The sequence below is a fragment of the Pavona decussata genome, unplaced genomic scaffold (genome assembly GCF_977016875.1).
Source record: "Pavona decussata unplaced genomic scaffold, jaPavDecu1.1 SCAFFOLD_112, whole genome shotgun sequence".
In the NCBI taxonomy this organism is placed as follows: domain Eukaryota; kingdom Metazoa; phylum Cnidaria; class Anthozoa; order Scleractinia; family Agariciidae; genus Pavona; species Pavona decussata.
In genome coordinates, this window is record NW_028145526.1 from 276,254 (window position 1) to 296,092 (window position 19,839).

A 19,839-nucleotide genomic window follows, 5' to 3' on the forward strand; every position below is an offset into this window, starting at 1 on the left:
AAAATTTATATTTAGATACGAGCTTTCGACTCCGCCTCGGAATCTTTTGTCAAGTGGTTCGATCCTGAAAAGGAAACTTTTTTGTTTGAAATACAATATGACAGGATCAAGAAACAACTTTTTCTCTAACAAAGAAACAGTTCTCACCTCTCTGGTTGTAACACTGCCTTCCTTGTCAGGAATAAATGGATGTTTCACTGGCCTTTTGGGCTTCGTTTTCTGTTTATACTGAGTGTAAATTGCACCTGTGTAATATAAACAATACACGAGAAATCGAACAAACTGAAGAGCTAGGCATCGGCTGCTAGATTGATAGATACATAGAACATAGATGTCCTTTTTTTGACAAGATTAGTTTTCAAGCATAGCAATTTTTTCGGATGAGATCGTGTGCTAACAAACTAGAATGAAATGAAAGCTGAATGGAATAAAGTTAAGTAATACTCAGATGAGGTTTGGCCAAATCTGGCTGAGACGCAACTGTACATGGAAAATACTGAAACACTAAATTAAAGTTTCCTTTAGGAAAATTTCACACAGTTCAAGTAAATTATTCACCCTCATAAACCAGTAACAAACCTGTTTCATTTTTCCACTCTGTGTGGAAAACTTGTTGGACCGGTTTTATGCCACCTGATGACGGTCTTCTCTCCTTGACAACCGTTTTAACGGGAGGAGCTGTGAAAACGGGAAAGAAGAAAGAAAACCTCTTCAAGCTAAGACCATTTTTGTATCAGGAAATGTAATATGTATCAACTGATCATAAAATAATTAGGATTCAAGGGTACCTTGTATGCCCTCGTACCTATCATTGTTCCCCTTAGGGAGGTCACGTGAACACTTCACGTGACAATTTCATGTTTGACCATGTGCTTTTTGGGTAGTGTTCACGTGATGGAAGTTTGTTTTGTTTGTTCGTTATCTCAACTGAGCAGTACTTTCTCATGGTACTATTAATCTCTTATTTTTTCTCAAGCGGAAATTCTACACGATTTGTCCGAGTTCTAAAATGACAATCCTAGAGGGAGAAGACTTTGTACACGTCACTCTTCACGGCTGGGTTAACTCACGTGCAGGAATCAGCGAGGTACTGCTGTTTACTGTGGGCGGTTTCCACTGTAACGCCTTCATTGTTGATTCCTTGGTCTGAGACGATGCACTATGTGGCCTGGCCTTTTTCCCACCTGACGAAGAACTGGGTCGACTGGAGCCTGCGGTCTGGGGACGAACGCTCTACAAAACAAACGTGATAATCAGGTTTAGACTAGCTTAGACTGCTATAGTGCTGCAACATTTTACACTGCAAAAATCTATCAAAGTGCAGGAGAATTTACAGTTGGTGGCTTCCTATAACTTCACCTGGGTTAGCGTTTACAACATCGACTAAAATATCTGATTCAAAGCACTACGTTTACCATTCAAAGACAAGCAAAAACATCATGACGCCATTGTCAATGTGATAATGCAGTAACTAAGTCAGTGTTCTGTGTTTGAAAAAGCGTCCGCTAAATTTATAAGCAAAGAATACTACTTAGTTACTTTAATCGCCTTGCAATGGCGTCATGATAACACTGAAACGTCGCTTTTTATCGTTAGTTTATGCTTGCGCCAGTTTACATTACGAAATCGTTATTGATAAAATCCACAGTTTGGCATTTCTTAGTCAAAAAACATTTATGATTACACTTTACTGACTTATTGCCCGTGGTGCCTAGTAGCACGTGGGGTAACAATGAATTAAGGTACTTAACCAGACTTTAATTTAATTAGTGTTGAACTGTATTTAAACGGTTAATAAAATTTACACTTTATTTAGACCTGCAGATATTAACATTTCAGCAGGTATAAGTGAAGCAACAGAATACAAATTAAAGGTTACTGACAGGAAGGAAGCAAAAATAAAAGGAAGTCACAAAATTTTATTTTAACATTCTTACAGGATCTTCATATGCATCTTTAATCGGAGGCAAAGGGCAGACCTTTTTCTAAAACAAACGAAACATAAACAAACTGAAGAGTTTAAAAAAAATTCCTTGTTTGTGCAGTATGTGAGAAAGTTATCCCAAGGGTAACTTGTTTAATCTTTCAAATCAACATTCAAGGTACTGTTATTTAGGAGGGTATTCAGTTTACAGACGACTTTATGTTGATTTATTTACCCAATGTTCTTTAACTATTTTTTTGGAGCGACATTCACTTACGCGAATACAAAGTAACCACAGTATGACACGTTTGTCATTTTAATCAAAAACGTCCCATGAAAGGATTTCAGGCTCTTAATTTTTATCAGAGTTTAAATATAAAAAGGGTTGTTGTTAAGAACACCTTAAAGGAAAAACAGAAACGTTACTACATGCACGTTTGCGATGTGGAATCCACAAGACGTGTGGAAGGAAGGAAGGGACAGCCACGTGTTACGACCTAGATGGACAGACAAAGGCGCTTACTCTACATCAGGGTTGCCACTTATCAGGATAAAAAAAATTCCCTCACTTTTCAGTGACAATAAACCAATTTTCAATGTCCTCCAAGACAAATCCGTTGGCAATAAAGCCAGCGGTGAGGCCACAAAACTCTGCTCTTTCATAAATACATGTAGTTTTTGAAGCGGCGTCCCCTTTGCCAACCACGAAACTTTTGAAAACCTAGCAGCTATCCAAAGAACATTGCATACCATTCTGGCCTTGGTGAGTGCTGTGTGCCTTGGTGGGGTCAGCGGTAAGCGTGACTTGCTGGCAGATGGAGGCCTGGGTACAAGTTGACTATCACCGTCAACTGAGCCATTTATCTAACAAAACGGGCAAGCAAATAAAAGACGGTTTTGGTGAGTAATAGCTTACCTGGATATTTACTCTAGAAAATGACCTTAGTTTACATATTGTATACATTAAGGTGATCAATGTTGAAAGAATCCAGGTGCATTCACGCAACCAAATGCTGTTAAAAAATACTAAAAGTACTGCAGATATCAATCTTGTCCTAAGCCAGACCAGATTCATTCCTTACATGTTCTACAGTCTTATCACAGTGACACGACAGTCCAGATTTCACTTTGCCCAACAAATATTTCTCGGATAGGCCAATTGAAAGTGAAATGCTGTCCACATTTTAGTTGGTACAGTTCCAGTCTCAAACATTGCAAAGGGTGCATTTATTTTATATTCCCTAAGGGTGTAGATGAGCAACACGTCTTGAGAAAAGAGAATTCTCAAGACCCAGATCAGAATCCCATGCTTACTGCCAGCTAAACGTTTGAGGGCTTCATGGATTCATTGCACTTTTGTTGCAGACTGGGTATCAAGGATTTGTTATCAAAAAACATCCAGGCCTGACTAAACATACCACTTCAGCTACTGGCTTCCTTTTTCTAACCGATTCTAACAGCATAGCAGTCTGCAAAATAACATTAATGTAACAATCCGTTAGTTAATAGGCGATCTTCCAGCATCTTGAGCAAGATATTCAGCGGTTAACACAAGAAGACAGAAGACAAACTTACTTTCTGGGAATAATTGAACGCCTTGTCCATCTCATTTAACACAGCTTTCAGGTCATCACTTTCTATAATGACTGTTAATATAACAAGAAAAGTCAGCAATAAAGTTCTATCAATTTGGGGGAAAAAACAGTGACTAGATGGTGACATATGAAATCACTGACTGCAGTTGCCATAAATGCCCAGAATTTCGAACAAGGAACCGCATGAAATAGATGAAAAGGAGTAACAAAGACCTCAATGCATAGGTAAAATTGTAGAATTAAGGGTTATCAAGGTGACCGGCTAAACATGAAAATGATTGGAAAGGAAGTGCCACAAATTATTCAAGAAATCTTCACCTCCACTCCTATACCAGTGGAACCTTCCATTGACAGCATGCGCCATCTGTCTCAAGTACTCAGCAGTCTCTGCTCTGTCGGCATATTTGCCTGGTATTTGCACTAAGCCATCTTCATCGTCAACTTCATAGTATATGGTGTGAACTGCTGTGTGGCGGCCAGCCAGAGCTTCACTCAGGAATCCACAAACTACATCCTATGAAGAGAAAAAAACATGTCTTCAGAACAACATAAGAGAATGTTTTTTTTTAATAAACTCCCTCCTTCCTGGACACAAGCTTTGAGACATGCTACGTGGTGCTAATGTTTAAACATGTGGGGGAAATCCTAAGGTACGACTGCACAAATGTAATAAATTATTAATTGAAGGGTTTTTTGCAAAACTATCATAAGTGCCTTTCTTGTCTTGAAATTGAAATTTCTCCAGACAGAATCTTTTTATCATGTAAGAAACCTAGCTCCCTGTTTAGCTTTTGAGCAAAAGGTTAAAAACCAAAGGTAAAAAGGCCATTGGGGAAAGTTTTACATAAAAACCATAATTGATCACTACTTTCTTCACTATTATTCTTTGCAAGCTTTTCACTTGTGGATGAAACTTCAAAGATACTGAATGGTATTTTTATGATGTTGTTTCTGTTCAACAGATAATAGAGTGACATATGTTACCTTTGGTTCATCAGGTACTCCACTTGTTATGACATAAATTCCTTCAACGTCTGCATAAAGAAAGATAATTAATGACAAATCAGTATTAGCAAACATTTACGTTGTTCGGTAATGTTTGTTACCAGGGAGGCTGGGGCTGGGTTCAAACATCTGGTAGAAAAACAGTTGTAGAAGAAGAACCAGAGACAGCCACGGTTTTTAGCAAACCCAGGGGCTTAACCTACTGTGGCAAGAGTTTTTTCCCAGTGTCAGCCTTTTTGCTCATACGGAAACAGTGGATGCTGGAAAAAAAAATCAAATGGTAGGCATTGTTTCATTTAGAACATGTTTCTGAAATATTTTGAGCTGCCAATAATTAAAGTGATGCATTTTCCCTGCTCTTGTAAGGCTTTCCAGATGATAGTGGTAAATTTTTGTATGTATCAAGCTTCCATTAGGACAAGATAAATCACTTAATATTTATGCTTAAGATTTCCAACCAGGTGGTTTGTGTAAATGGTAAATGCACAGGGACTCCAATCAATTGACAAGCTGACTTGTTTGTGCTGGATCATGTTTCCATACTGGATGTGTAGTTGCTATGTCTTACCAATTCCATGGGCTTTTTCTTCTTCATTTTCTACAGCCTTCCTAAATGCATCTAAAAAGGTTCTGCTTCCTGTGCAACCTCTTTGAAGCAGCCACCTAACAAAACCAAGAGAAAATAACATTCAAAACAAATTTGGGAATCGAAAGATACAAAAGATTGTGGAGGAAACCTCTTTGAAGCAGCCATCTAACCCTTTATCGGGTCTGAAACCACTCGGCTGCACCTCGTGGTTTTAAACCCGATAAAGCACTCCTGCTCGTTTTTTAAACATTATGTGACTTGAAAAGGCTGAAACTCTTGGATTGACCAGTCCCTGAACAGGCCATTAAGATCAGGAACTGAAGGAACTGCAAAGCTGTAAATAAGGTGATAACACATAACATCTGTTTAGGCTTAATATCCTTGTTCACCCTCAATTCCTTCTCCTCACTTATGGAATAGGGCAGGGAATACGCTTGCTGGACCCTTTACATTACACAGGTGATCTGAAATGTTGTAGGTCAACTCCCCAAAAAAATAAAACGTGGGTCTGTGTGTCTAACATTATGTGCTGGAAGAGGGAAAGCCCTTTATGTAGTACTACCCTCTTACTTCTGATGGCATATGAACCATTTAGTAAATACTTGTACTTACAGTTATTCTAGTGATACCTAAATATTGCCTAGAGCATCATAACATTTCCTTGATTCTTCTAACCTGATAGTGAGTGTGCTGATAGTGTAAGAACAAAATTTTTATTTGAATCATTCTGTAAATTGCAATAACTTACTTCCATGTAGCCTCAAGATACTCTGGAGAGGGTTCCACCATGACTGGACGAAACATTTCAGTCTCGTCGCCAAAACTAAAAGTGAAGGCAAATACAGGTCAGTAAGGTTCCAAAATTTGATCAGTCCTGATTTGTGTTGGGTTGAAAGTTGCTCAATCCCTGCACTGTGACCAGCGCTGGCAGTGTAGTTGATCTTCCCTTTTTGGGATGGAGTCTTAGTGGCAGTTATGTCCCTAGGATTCAAGCTTTTAGTCAGAAAGCCTAACTAGGTCACCTGTAGACAAGCAGTATATTAAACAACTCATGAAGTGGGTAGCCCATCAAGCATTTGATAAGACAATTGGAGGGTTATTGGTTCAAGATTAGGTCTGTCTCTGGACTGTTCTATAAATGGGGGTAGCCTTGAAAAAGGACTAGTTTCCCATCAGAGGGGGAGTAGAAACACTCCAACAGCTGCTTCGTGTTCATGCCATCAGGTTAAGTTCCAGCCAAATTGGCCACCTAGGCTAAAATGGAACTTTACTTCCAATTATAATTTGAATACAATAATTGAATAACTTAGGGATCATGATCTCAGCGCACACTGGCGATTTCTCATCTATCACTGAACAAAAGCTTGTCATTTCCACACAGTATCAGATAATGAAAAATCTTTAAATTTTATATTTGCAGAATTACCAGATGAAGTTGTAGGAGGTCTTGTTGGCCATTTGCTGTTCAAGTAGAAACCTGAGATGTTCTTGAAGTCTAGGTACAGCAGGTGACATACATATTGACATGTCCAACAACACAATCACCCTGAAGTAGACAACGACAATTTTTAGTGCCTCTAAAGACTTTACTACTGACCTGACACAGGACCCAACAAGGAGGGAATAAAGAACTCTATATCCAAAATTCTTGGAATCAGTACATAACTGTTTTGTGGAAATAGACTTACATTTGCCATATTCATTCGCATAAGGGTAGACAGATCAAACTTAAATTAGGGTGGTGGTAAAGACCAAGGTTATGGCGAGAAGAGTGTCCAGGTATCAATAGGATACCCACTTAGTTTTAGGAAAAATTCATTGGGAGATATGCATTTTGGACACCTAATTTTCAATTTCTGACTGAGAAACAAAAGTAATTCCAATTAAACAGATTGCTGCACTTTACCAAAAAGGTTTCCTTTTGGAGTTTAAATTAATTTTAATTTTAGGGTTATAAATACTTGGGTACACCATGTGAGGACAATATTATTAATATTTACATTATATTTACATGTTGTTTTTCCCAAAATACCTCTTTTCCACAACTGTGCCAAATATTCTTCTACAGCCAACTGACAACCAGTCAACTCGTCTTTTATACAAATGGACAGCAGATTCCAGGTGACGCTTTTGAAGAAAGGAAATATATTCCAATTGGTTTATGACTGACAAACATACTTCCAGGTTAAGGTAGTAATACCAGCATTTCAATTGCTTATTGCCCTGGCGTAACAGAAACACAAGTGGGAAACTTTCACTCACAGACAGACAGTAACTTTTTTTTTCTATACTTAAATTGGTACACAGCTTCATGTGTGAGGCTGCATTAAAATGGCATTCTGCAACTTATCAAATTGCATCTACTTGCAATTGCATTCGACCACTCATACCAGCTGGCATTTGTTAAATTTGCATCCACCCTTGTCTCCATTTGGCCAATGGCTTATAGCTTGAAGCTGTTACTATACTATAGGCTGATTCTGTACATTTATCTACTTTACACCACACAGCAAGTCATTTAGTAACCAGTGGTTAATTGCCAAAAAAAAACTATTTCTCAGAATGCAAACATTAAAATAATTTTCAATTCTTGTAGTCTCCTGCTCTGATTTCAACAAATCTTTGTAACTGATCAGTCCAAGTAATCAAGATAAAATTTGCTAATTTTCATCTTTACTTTTTGGAAGACATACATCACTGTTAAATGATAATAATTTTAGAGCTAACCTGAACAAGATGTCTTATTAAACATGTTATTTCATTATTCCTGACCAGTAAAATTAAGCATGGACAAACCTGATAGTCAAATAACAGAGTTGGATCAACATGCACATTTTTGACTGTTCCATCAAACCATTTGAACTGCGCCATACTCTGCAATATGTAAAGAAAGAATGAACCACATGATGTGATATGTCCCATCTTTAACTGGGAGATATCCAATGATATGCACCAAGTGAAACTTGAGTATAACTTTAATGTAATGAAAGAATCATTGGTAAACTTCAAGTTGTTGTGAGTTGTTTCAAGGTGCTTTGCTGTTATAAAGACAGATATATCCACCTTGCTGTGAATATCTAGAGTGATGCCAGAAAAAATAGAGTCAGCATTGTATGCATGTGGCTTTTGGCAAACATATTTCAAGGAACAAATTTGAAAATGACTTTTAATAAATAAGAGACCGTCGTAGTTATGTACTCAACTTAAGTAGCTGCAAAACAAAATTATTGAAAAGGTTCAGGTTTGAATGGGATTGGAACAGATGACCTCTACAATGCTGGTGCAGCGCTCTACTAACTGAGCTATCAAGCCAACTGTGAGCTGGTAATTTTGTGAATTCAAAAATAAAAATATATCCACAGAGCTTATTTCACTTAAAAAATATGCATGTGTTCCTCAGTAATCCTCAAGCTTCACTCTTGGTAAAATGTTTGGCTCCTGGAAAAGATTATGTCTACCCACAAATATCTATGCATAGTTTAGTACCAAATAAAGGTTATTGTCCATATAGTAAAATATAAAAAATCATTCTTACTCTCTCATGAACCAAGGAGTGTACATTTCTATTGATGGCTGAAATGTATCCATCCACATAAGAGAATGAATTTGGGGCTAGCTTTTGGTAAAGGTTCAGCCCTTTAGCTGCAAAGGGAGACGCAAAGTTAACATAGATTACTAAATAAATATTTATTACTAACTACTCAAGCAGGTTGGACTGTTTCTACAAAATAACTTCAATGATTAGACAATTACCTCAACCATTTTTTATATAATTATTTATTTTTTTTTTACTTTTTTTTTATTTTACAGCTGTTGGTTAGCTTTATAATTACGAATTTTTGGGTAAATTGATGGGAGAAAAAAAGTCAGTCACGTTTATAGCTTCATGCATAGTTTGATTGCTCTTGCTTCCTTTGATTCAGATATCTTGTAATAATATATTATTGTTTTCTTGGTGGAAGGGACTGTACCAGTCACAGAAATAAGGCAATGAAATGTATCAAAACATTTTTGTATGTAGCATGACATGTTGCAAGTTTTAAAAAATAAACACCTGCTACACTTCTACCAACAAAAGTGCTAAAAAAGCTATAATTTGGCCCTGGAACTTTGAAGCATCCAAGATTGGATCAGTGCAGCAGCTGTGATTTGGACAATGGTTCAGGTGATGAGCACACTCACATACAATCCTGGTCTTACCTTTCAGTCCATGTTGTCTCAGCCACTCTGCTGAGGTTCTTGCAGGAAAGGATGGATGCTCTACCACCAGGGGGGAGCTGTCAGGTTCAAGGATCTGACCTTCCTCTGCTGGAAGCTTCATCAAATCCAGAGTTGAAGGAATCTTGAAAGTAACAGGGTACATGTTTTACTTGGCACAACAATACACAAAGAAGGAATTTGGTTTCTGCAGAATGTAATCAATTCACGCTAGAGTGGACATGTGTTTGCACCAGAGTTAGTGTCTGCTTCCAAGTATGGCCGTGTTTCAGCAATTTTTGACCTAAGCTATAAATAAAGTTGCTCCTACTTGCAGAAAGAGAGCAGAAATTGCATGTTTTATATATACCAGACTTCTTAATTATGAAAACAAATTTGATGTCATTTGTGCAAGACATCCTTTTACTGCAAAATTGCCAGTTCAGGCCTTACATTAACTCTCAATCCATAGCAGACATTTATCAACTAATCCACAACATTTATTGCAATAAAAACAATAAAATACAAAAAAACACAACGTAATCCACATCAAAACATATCTATAGAATGAAAAAAAAAAAAAAAAAAAAAAAAAAAAAAAAAAAACAGCCACTAAAATTCCAGGTGGCAACAAAAAGAATCATCTTATGAAATAGGCCATTTCCGAGATGCTGTGAATCTCATTATGAAAGTGAGGCAAAGTGCAAAGCTTTTCATAGGAAAATTTGTTTTGTTTGCATATGAATTGAAAACTCATTTTCATAATAAAAGCTTTGCACTTAGCCTTGCTTTCATAATGAGGTTCAAAGTAACTCAGAAATGGCCTATTGGAGAGATGGTACTTACAGTGCTTATAGTACTGCCAACACTTGCTTGAACAGCTATTCTTGTGTCGCCAATCACTCCACTTTTCATCTCCCTTATTTTTTGTAATACTTCCTGAGCCTTCCTCATTTCTTCTGCCAGCAAACTGAGATCTGTTCCTGTCATGATTTGTTCCTGCAAAAGAGTCAAACAGAAGATTATTACTGACAAGACATTATACTTAAAAAATATTAGTCTTTTTCACTGTTACAAGCAAACATGCATAATTTATATATTTGTCTGCTATAAACAAGAGTGGTTCAATTTATGAGATATGTTTTCATTTTACAAACAATATTTCTGTTTTATATAATTAAACCTGGAATTAGAGCCCTCAGCATTATTATTGGTAGGAATTTAACAAAGTGTGCCAGACTAATGACAACAAAAACACTTAAAAATCTACTGTCAGCCTTAACCAACTTAGAAGAGATGAACATCTTTGTGCTAATATTTTGGATTTGGGTGGGCCTATTTATTAAAAGAATGACTTGGGGAGTGGACTACTTTTCTTAAAAGATGTATCATAATTCACTCACATCACTGGTGGAAACATAGCAATGATATCTCCCTCCTGTCTGCTCTGCCAGCTCCTTTAGAAACATCTGAAACAAATACAGTATTATCATTATTTGCAAATTTTCAGTAAGAATTAAACAACATTTATTTAATAAGCTGCTGACAGAAACCTGGCCCACAGAGTGGATCCTCTACACATAATCTCTTCAGCAGAATCCCACAACATTAACCACAGTATTAAAAAAAAAATGCCATGGGATAACAGAGAGATTTTGAATCATGTTTAAGGCAAACACCAAACAACAAAAATGATCATCTGACTACGATTATTTTACATTTGTGACTCACCATTTTCCGTTTCTAAGTGAAGTACAGTTTTGCATTTATTTTAAGTATCAAAGGCCAGAATTTTATTGTACCATTCTCATTTATTTACTGCAGTGAATTATTTCACAAAGCGTTAATGCAAATCTGATATTTGCTATTTGCCATAAACACAATTCCTAAATCTCTCTCTCTAATGACATTGTACACTAAATCTTACGTTAGTAGCTGAAATGCTGCAGTCATACGCCACGGTATGTAAGGGAGCCTTTCTTCCTGCCAGTGACTCTCGCACATACTCGCAGATCACTTTTGGGTTCTGATCAGGACTGCAAACAACATCATCACAAGTCACCACTAAATTTCCTAGAACTTCTGATTAGTTTAAATTGATCATGTGAGGTAATGGTGTTCACACACTGAGAGACATTATAACACAGGGGTGTATCTGGTGAAAATTCCTGGATGGGAGAAGGGGGACTGATCCATGAGGCACTGCCCATTTCATAACTTGTTACTTGCACTGAGGGTAACCAGTTACATATGGGGCTCATTACATCTTTAGTGAGGTCAGGGCTTTCATTGAGTTCTGATGAAGCCTAGTGAGCTCTACAAAAAGAGCAGCCAGCCATAAACTTAAGAAAGACCAATTTGAGTGTTGCCTTTTAGTCACTTTCAAACTCTTATTAATAGGTCCTCTTCAAGGTATGGTAACTGGCCATACAGGCCAATTGCTGGCTGCATATATTACAGCCTACAATGATTGTCACTGGCCCTAATCCCCATACTGGCTCAGATACAATGATATTTCGTCATGATAAACCATGTGAGAAACTAACCATTCAAATGCAGATCACTTATACCAAAAGCAGAACCTTCTTCAGATATTCTAACAACCTTATATCTAAGACATGTTAATTTAATCCTCAATAATCCTAATAATCAGTATGAGGGGTAGGTTGTATTGGAACCCTACAAACAAACTGGCAGAAACATTCCTGACAAGAATATTATTAAGTATACTGAACATTATTAGTGGGGAGCAGGGATGGCACAGTGGTGAGCACACTTGCCTCCCACCAATATGGCCCGGGTTCGATTCCTGACTCGACATCATATGTGGGTTGAGTTTGTTGTTGGTTCTTGTCCTTGCTTTGAGGGTTTTGCTCCGGGTTCTCCGGTTTTCCTCCCTCCACAAAAACCAACATTTCCGAATTCCAATTCAATCTGGAATCTGAGGGCCACAGGTTTGTCAGTCGTCAGACTGTTAAGTGTCACCCTCGGAAAACAAAGTTGATTTGTTTATTTATTTATTTTTTTATTTATTTATTTATGTCCAAAGACTGGTAGTTATGTATTCATACCAGCTTCCTAAGACCAGTACGATGGAATCAATCTCTTTTCTCTTGATGACTTGCTTGAGGGCGGACAGTACATTGCATCCTCCTTGAGGACGCAGACTTTTCACCCACCAGTGACACTCCTCAATGCTGGAAATGTTTAAAAATAGTAAACACTGAACATTGCAGCTATCCCATTATTTAAACTCTATACTTGTAAACCAAAGCTTTCAGTCATACACTCAGTCAGACAACCTTTAAGTGAATGGACACCCTTTTAGCTCAAGTGTCCATGAGGATACCTGGGTTGATTCTCTGATCTTATGGGGCACAAGAAAATTTTTAGTATATAGGTACCAGTGTGTAGTTTTTATGTGTGGCTGGATGGGACCATTAACAATTAATGGTCGCTTCCATGTGTTTCAGGTGTTCACTACCTAACGCTCCGTCAACTATTGGTACTTTGTCAATATCAGAAGGTAATTGCAATGAGGCCACATGAACATGAGAGAACTTTACTTAATTGACTAAAGGAATACAACAAGTCACACAGGAGTGTTTCTCAGTGTTCCTCCACTCAGAGTGCACTTATACTTCGTCACTTTAAAAATTACACATTTAAGCTCCTATGGGTGAACCTTTTTATGGCCAATTGTTTCCTGATACATGTATATAAGTGATCACTTTTGGTTTATTCAAATTCATTTTTATTTTGCAAGACAAAAACTCGCAGCTTGCTTGAAGCACAATAGAATACAGAGCACAGTATATAACAACGGCTGCTATATTTTTTTTGTGTGTAGCAAAATATTGCCTGACTTACATTCTGCAGTTAACATCCCTGACCACTGTCCATAATGCCTTGGGTTGTGTCCCAAAAGAAACCAGAAACAGCCTTTCCTTATTCACCAGCTGCTCGTTTACAAGCTCCTAAAATCACAAAATAAATAATATTATACTTTTTACATTACGTACGGTCATGACCCGCCACAATCATGGTCCATTATTTGAATGCCCTTCTGAACAGTGTTGTCAACACTAAGACAAAATTCAATATGTACTTCCTTTTCCACTGGCTTTCAATTCCTGATTAAAGATATAATTTGTTATGATAACTTTGTACTGTCATTGATGCACCCAAGTAAATAATCACTTTTAAAAATATTCATGACAAACTTTAAACCAGCCACTCATGCATGTAACATACCGATAATGATTCCTGAAAGAGCTGTAATCTGCCATATCCACAGTTGGAATCCGATGCATCAACCAGTAAAGCTACATTTTGTCCCTTCACCAGACCAAATGACTGCAAGATACATTTTTGATAATAGCACATTACTAAAGGATGGTGCCTCCTTCTGCTACTACACATATCATTACATTCTGCACATCTCGGGACAGACCGAGAAACTCTGATTTCTTAAGGACCGTGCCTACTAAAACAAAGATATTTTTTTGGGCAGTTAATGTGAAAAGAAGATTTTAGCAAGGAATGCTGAAGTCCAAAACAAAAATAGGGGCTAACAATGCATTTTTCAGAAAATTATAGTTTTTTTTGCAGATAAGCTAAGCTGCTTACTATTTTCTCTGAAAAATACATGGTTATATACCCCCAACTTTCTTTTTAGATACTAATAACCCTTCTTTTCCAGCATTTTTTTAATGTACTAGCAGGCACCAATATCCTTGAATGACATACTAAGAGAATTAACTGACAATAACTATATATACCAAATATGACTATACTATTAAAGTTTTATCAAAGCCGGGGCTGAATTGTTTAATTTCAGGTCTCAAGGGGGAGCAGGCATGGCACAGTGTTGAGAGAAGCCGCATTCTACCAATGTGGCCCAGGTTGACGATTCCTGGACTTGTCGTCATATTTGGGTTGAGTTTGTTGTTGGTTCTCATCCTTGCTCTGAGAGGTTTTTTGTGTCTACGGCTTCTAGAGAAGCGTAGACACTATGTCATCGGGTTGAGTGAAAGAGTGAAAGAGTGTAAGAGCGTAAATGCCACAGGAATCCCAAATGGAATCCTATCGAAAGCCGACGCTAACCCTCGACTGACCGAGATCGATTGTATTTCCGGATCAGGACAATGGCGACAATACGGTAAATGATGTTTTCCGATGTTGATTTGCTTTTTACAAATAGTTTAAGTGATGATTTGAACCAGAATTCTGTAACTTCTGTAATTTTCATCGCAAACGTGCCCGAATTTACTGCGAGTGATCGCTTTGAACAAACACGGAGTGTCTTCAAATCTTACATGCGTAATTGCACGCACGCAAAAAAAAACTGAAAGTTTTGGCCTCTAATAGCAAATGCATCGTTTATTTCAATAAAATGTTTTGTTGGAAAAACTTTTTGTTGATTTTTGTGTCTTTGTCAATTCATATATGCGTTTGAGAAGCAGCAAATGCGTAATCAAGGACAATTTGCATAAGCGGGTTGAAATTTGATATGCCAATGGTCTTCATCAACATGCCGTGAATTTTAGATATTTTTGCGTTCAAGTGTGTTTTTCGGCAAATGATTAATAGTAACGATATCATTTTACGTCAGAAAACACTTTGTTTAATCATTCCAGTTTAATATGCAGTTAATTTTGGAAGCCAACGATATTTAGTTATCTACTGCGCATTTTAAACCGCTCTAGGAAAAAGTTAATTTATGCGAAAGCTATGGAAACACGACAGGAGTCAAAGGGTTAAAGAATGCTACTTGCCATTCATTTGTTCAGTATAGATTAATTAATAGTTTCTGTTGCATTTTATGCCTACGTTTCAGGTTAGAACTTTGCTTTCAGTACTTTATGTTTAGAACTTTGCTGCATTGCTTTCAGTACAAAGTTGTGGTTCACGTTGAAGGTTGTAAGATTATATAATATATTGTTTATGTTAGAATAAAGTTACAGTTCTCTTCTTACAAAATGTTTGTGGTAAACGATACCAGCTTAATCTCAATCTCACCAGTATTCTGTGCAACATTTTTACAACCATTTTTTTTTTATCTCTATCCTATTTCCACTCCTCCCTCTTCGTTTTCATTTCAGTCTTATTTCCCTTTTCTTCAATTCTTTTATATCACATTTCTATACCATAACTGCAGTAGACACATGCAGTCTGAGACTGCCTATTTTTTACGGGTGCTGCGGTTTTCCCTCTCCTCAAAGACCAACACTTGACACTCCTAAATTCCAATTCAATCTGGAAAGTGTCCCAAATTAGTGCTGTGTGTGGGGAGGGGGGCTTCATAGAGAGAACAGGGCAGTTATTCCAAACAGTAAGCTTTTCCAAAATCTGTCCCACATATGGACACCTAACATTAGCAAAGGCAGCCCTGTCAAATGTCTTATCATAGAAGGCAGGGTCTTAGGAAATAAACTAAGTGATGAACCAAAAATTCCCACCCTATCCTAGACTTGAGTCTTAATTTTTTTTCCCCAGGGACCTGTTCCAGACCAAAATTTTTTCTCAGTGATAACCTGTTCTAGACAAAAATTCTCTGATTTCTATAGAGTATCCCAGAATCAACTGCTTGAAACAAAAGCCCTTCAGAATAACCTCCCCTCCCCCCTGAAGGATATAAAATTGAGCCACAATACAGGTATTAATTTCTCTTCTACTTACTCTTCTACTTCCTTTTAACAGCCAATTAATTCTCTGCTGACACAACTGAATAAGACTGAAAAACAATGAAACAATAATACTATATTAAAGATTGATTTAACATTAGGATGGACAATGCATACTGCATACAGTTAGTAAAATTACATTTCAAACTCACGCGTGATTAACTTACTTGGTAATTTTAAATTCATAATCTTGTAGTTTCACAGCATCATATTTCATGTGTGGTTTACTGGGATCTTCACCAGGTGGAGGTCTAAAAAATAAAAATATATATGTATAATTACAAAAAATCAAAATTTCAAAACTGAACTGAAAAATACATAGCCATACATGTTTGCATTTCTTGAAAACTTTAGTAAGCTACGAAGAATTGAGTTACAAAACAGGGCTAGAATCACAAAGCCCTCATAAGTTACCAAGATGTATGCTTAGTACTGTTTTTGAACAATAACAAATGTTCAAACCAAGAGAGTTGACAACTGAAGGTAAATTATATATATTGGCCACTGTAAAAAAGATTTGTCAAGAGCAAATGCTCTGACAAAGGATGAACACTCGGAACATCAGCACTCAAATCTCTTTACGAATGGCCAATTTACCTTCACTGTTATCAATGTATTATTTTAGTCTGTTGACAAACCAAACATTTAGTCCCCAACGAGGCAGCACCGCAGTTTCTGTAGAAACTAACCCCCTTAGCCATTTCTGAACAATAATCTGTCCTAATTATTCACTGACAATGTGCAGTTCCAGAAAATATCCATTCTCCCCCACAGAAGGCTTTTTGTTTTGTACCCCCTGTTCCCCCAGGAATTTCCAGTTTAGCTTCATACTTTACTTCTAAAATTTTGACTTTTAAGACCCCCCTCCCCCTAGGAATTTCCGATGACCTTCCATGGGGTGGGTTTGGATTTTTTCTGGAACTGCACAAATCCACAATGGGCTTTTGTTAAGAAACAATACTTGCAAAAAAGATACATGTTAACTCAGGAGGGATTTGTGAATCTTGCCCCATGGACAAGTCATTGTCAGTACTTACTTGATGGGGATTCCACATTTCATAATCTCATCAAATGAAAGACCTCCAGACTCTATACTGTGTCTTACCAGCCAATCAGAAGATGACTGACCTTCGGCATGAGCTGCCTCTAGTCCAATCACAGCCTGTCAATTAAATTATTTATCATTAAACAGCAGTTTTTTTTTCTACCTTACTACCAAGACCCACTGGTCACACAAACTGGACAGTCAGATAGGCCTTAAGGACGTTCGCGCGAAAAAGTTCTGCCCCACAGATTTTTTTCATACTTTAGGTATGGTCAGCTAATAAGTCATTGATGTCAGAAATGCAAAAAAGAATGGGGGTCACCGACTTCGTTTCAGAGATATAGTGCTGGAAAAATACCCTGATTTTGAAAAGTTGGGCCTTCGTAACTCATAATGATCTCCATAGTTTTAACTTTAAAATATTCAAGATGACTAACTGGAGACAAACTATTTTAGTCAAATTTTATCTAAGGGTGTATGTTTCGTAAATTAGTCCTACTGGTGTCATCCTTGTAATTAAATGTAGCCCTTAAAGAGGACATTCACAATCGTCACACAGCCAAAAAAAAGGGAGCAATTCGATAGCGCGTGGGCAAAAAATAGAAAATAACGAAACTTCTGCCCCATAGATTTTGTTCATTTTTCCCTAAAATGTAGACAATCGATAAAGAAAGTGATCAATTGAAAAAAAAGTGGGGGTCACCGAACATCTAAGAGAGTTATAATCTAGACAAAGTAGTCACTGTGGTGACAAATTTCCAAAGTCACGTTCTTGCCTAAGACTTCCTCGTTTACTATCAAAACTTAAAAAAGCTTAAAGGTGACCTTGTTTGACGAATAGACTACATAAGGAATTGCATTTCAATTATTTTGTTATATCGAGAGTCATTAGTAAATATATAAATCTCTTGGCGCAACCTTAACCCGTCTAATCGTTTCTAATCGTTTCACGTCGATTTTTCGTTTCAAAACTGTGCAAAAGAGATGAATTTCCCCCTTTCCCCTCTTTTTAATGCTGTCACGTCGGCCGACATGTGTGTTTACCTCCGTCTTCCTCCGTGTATCGTCAACCATGAATTGCGCGTGACATTGCTTGGCGTGTGCGTTACCTGCGCACTAAAGATGCGCATAAACAATTAGCGCGAACATCCTTAAGTTTGTACGTAAACAAAACAAACTTGTCAAAGAAAAGTAACAATTGCGGTTCTTGTGCAACGTAGATGATTTTCCCTCTTTTTAATGCTGTCACATCGGCCGACAAATGAACGTCCTTAAGCTAGTAAGGGACACAATGTCCTCTTGTCTGTTTATCCATTCTTGGCAAATGTAAAATAAATAAAAAATAATAATACACTATGATAATGCTGTTAATGTAGAATGCAACAACTAATTTGTCTAAAATGTAATAACGCCCGCCTGGAACTTAATACAAAATGCAATGACGTTCTCGCTATGAATACAAAATGCAATAACTTTTGTCTAAAATGTAATAACGAATGTAACAGCTTTTGTCTCAAACATAACAATGCTGTTAACGTGCAACATGTAATAGCTTTTGTCTCAAATGTAAAATGTTAATTGGTAACACAAAATGTAACAACTTTTGTCTCAAATGTAAAATGTTGTTAATGCAAAATGAAACAACTTTTCATGTCAAAATAAATAAAATAATTATAATACCATTAAAGGATTAATATACTAAATAACTTTTGTCTCAAAATGTAAGAATTTTAAGTTAACAAAATTGTTAACTTTTTGTGTCAAAAGTTGTTATTAATATTTTGCTTAATGCCGCAATAATTTGCAACAAACATTGTTACATTTTGTGGCAATTTTATTACACCTGTTCTACTTGAATATTCAAACAATGAGAGGCCTATGTAAACTGCGTACATACTTTGGCTAAATCTCATACTTGAGAGTCATCATACATGTTGCATTATTATATTATCTATGCATTGAAAGAGTAATATTTCATTACATTATTTTGGCATTGAAAAGTTATTACATTTTGCGTTAATTGCACATGCTTTATTACGTTTTGGGTCAACATTAGTCCTACATCTTGCAGAGATTATAATTATATTTTGTGGTGTTAACTATAGCTTCATGTACTCAACACTGCAATAGGATAATTCAAATAACTCAATACATAAAAAAACTACAAATGGGGTTTGTATAATTCAGGTTATTAAATCAATAAATTATCAAAAAATATTTTATCATCTACCTTGATCATTATTTTAATATCCTTCTCATGTGCTACTATTTATGACTAAATTAATGTACCTCAGAATCCTTGTCCAAGCTTTCATTTGAAGAAAAAACTGAATCATTTTCATTAAACATTTTCTTTAAAATTAGACTGTAAACATTAACCCTCTTTTCAGGAAATTTTTTAAACAGGGGCTTTGGAAAACTACTGTACAGAGGGTGAAGCTATATGCTGAATGGATTATTTATAACTACAAATCACACATTGAGCTTGGTAACCATGGAACATATGCTGTATATTGCAGGTGTTTAAGTTGATATTTTATTCATGAGTACAGTATTTTAAATTGATACTAGTGAAACAGTTGGGGACTTTTGAAAATAGAGCCAAGTACAAAAGGTTTTCTTGTGGTCCAAAATAAACAATTAAGTTCAAAGAATAAGAATAATTCGTTAAGGTGAAGATAACGGGCATGAATTATTATAGTATCACTACTAATTAATTATATTTTAATTTGTATAAACGCAGTGTAATATTGTAAATTTAAGATCAGAAATTTGTTTTCAAATTCATGTTTATTTCC

General features: G+C 36.6%; 1 protein-coding gene across 4 annotated transcripts in view; it reads right to left on the bottom strand.

Annotated features, from left to right (window-relative positions):
• The window catches only part of LOC146470663 (von Willebrand factor A domain-containing protein 3A-like), a 30,538-nt gene that overhangs the window by 7,416 nt on the left and 3,283 nt on the right, over positions 1–19,839 (bottom strand). For 2 of the 4 annotated variants that reach the window (XM_085121646.1, XM_085121645.1), the window contains exons 4-28: positions 17,034–17,158; positions 16,164–16,247; positions 15,992–16,046; positions 13,565–13,666; positions 13,181–13,287; positions 12,382–12,507; positions 11,238–11,346; positions 10,714–10,779; positions 10,157–10,309; positions 9,314–9,455; positions 8,649–8,755; positions 7,910–7,987; positions 7,146–7,240; positions 6,540–6,659; positions 5,862–5,936; positions 5,093–5,187; positions 4,504–4,553; positions 3,838–4,033; positions 3,500–3,570; positions 3,343–3,393; positions 2,675–2,788; positions 1,938–1,985; positions 1,071–1,233; positions 580–678; positions 148–245 (exon numbers count right to left, since the gene is read on the bottom strand). In XM_085121646.1, the coding sequence (XP_084977772.1) occupies positions 148–245; positions 580–678; positions 1,071–1,233; positions 1,938–1,985; positions 2,675–2,788; positions 3,343–3,393; positions 3,500–3,570; positions 3,838–4,033; positions 4,504–4,553; positions 5,093–5,187; positions 5,862–5,936; positions 6,540–6,659; positions 7,146–7,240; positions 7,910–7,987; positions 8,649–8,755; positions 9,314–9,455; positions 10,157–10,309; positions 10,714–10,779; positions 11,238–11,346; positions 12,382–12,507; positions 13,181–13,287; positions 13,565–13,666; positions 15,992–16,046; positions 16,164–16,247; positions 17,034–17,158 (2,529 nt within the window). Of the gene's footprint in view, positions 1–147; positions 246–579; positions 679–1,070; positions 1,234–1,937; positions 1,986–2,674; positions 2,789–3,342; positions 3,394–3,499; positions 3,571–3,837; positions 4,034–4,503; positions 4,554–5,092; positions 5,188–5,861; positions 5,937–6,539; positions 6,660–7,145; positions 7,241–7,909; positions 7,988–8,648; positions 8,756–9,313; positions 9,456–10,156; positions 10,310–10,713; positions 10,780–11,237; positions 11,347–12,381; positions 12,508–13,180; positions 13,288–13,564; positions 13,667–15,991; positions 16,047–16,163; positions 16,248–17,033; positions 17,159–19,330; positions 19,497–19,839 lie in introns of those variants that run through there. The other 2 variants (XM_085121648.1, XM_085121647.1) reach the window with 2 other exon arrangements.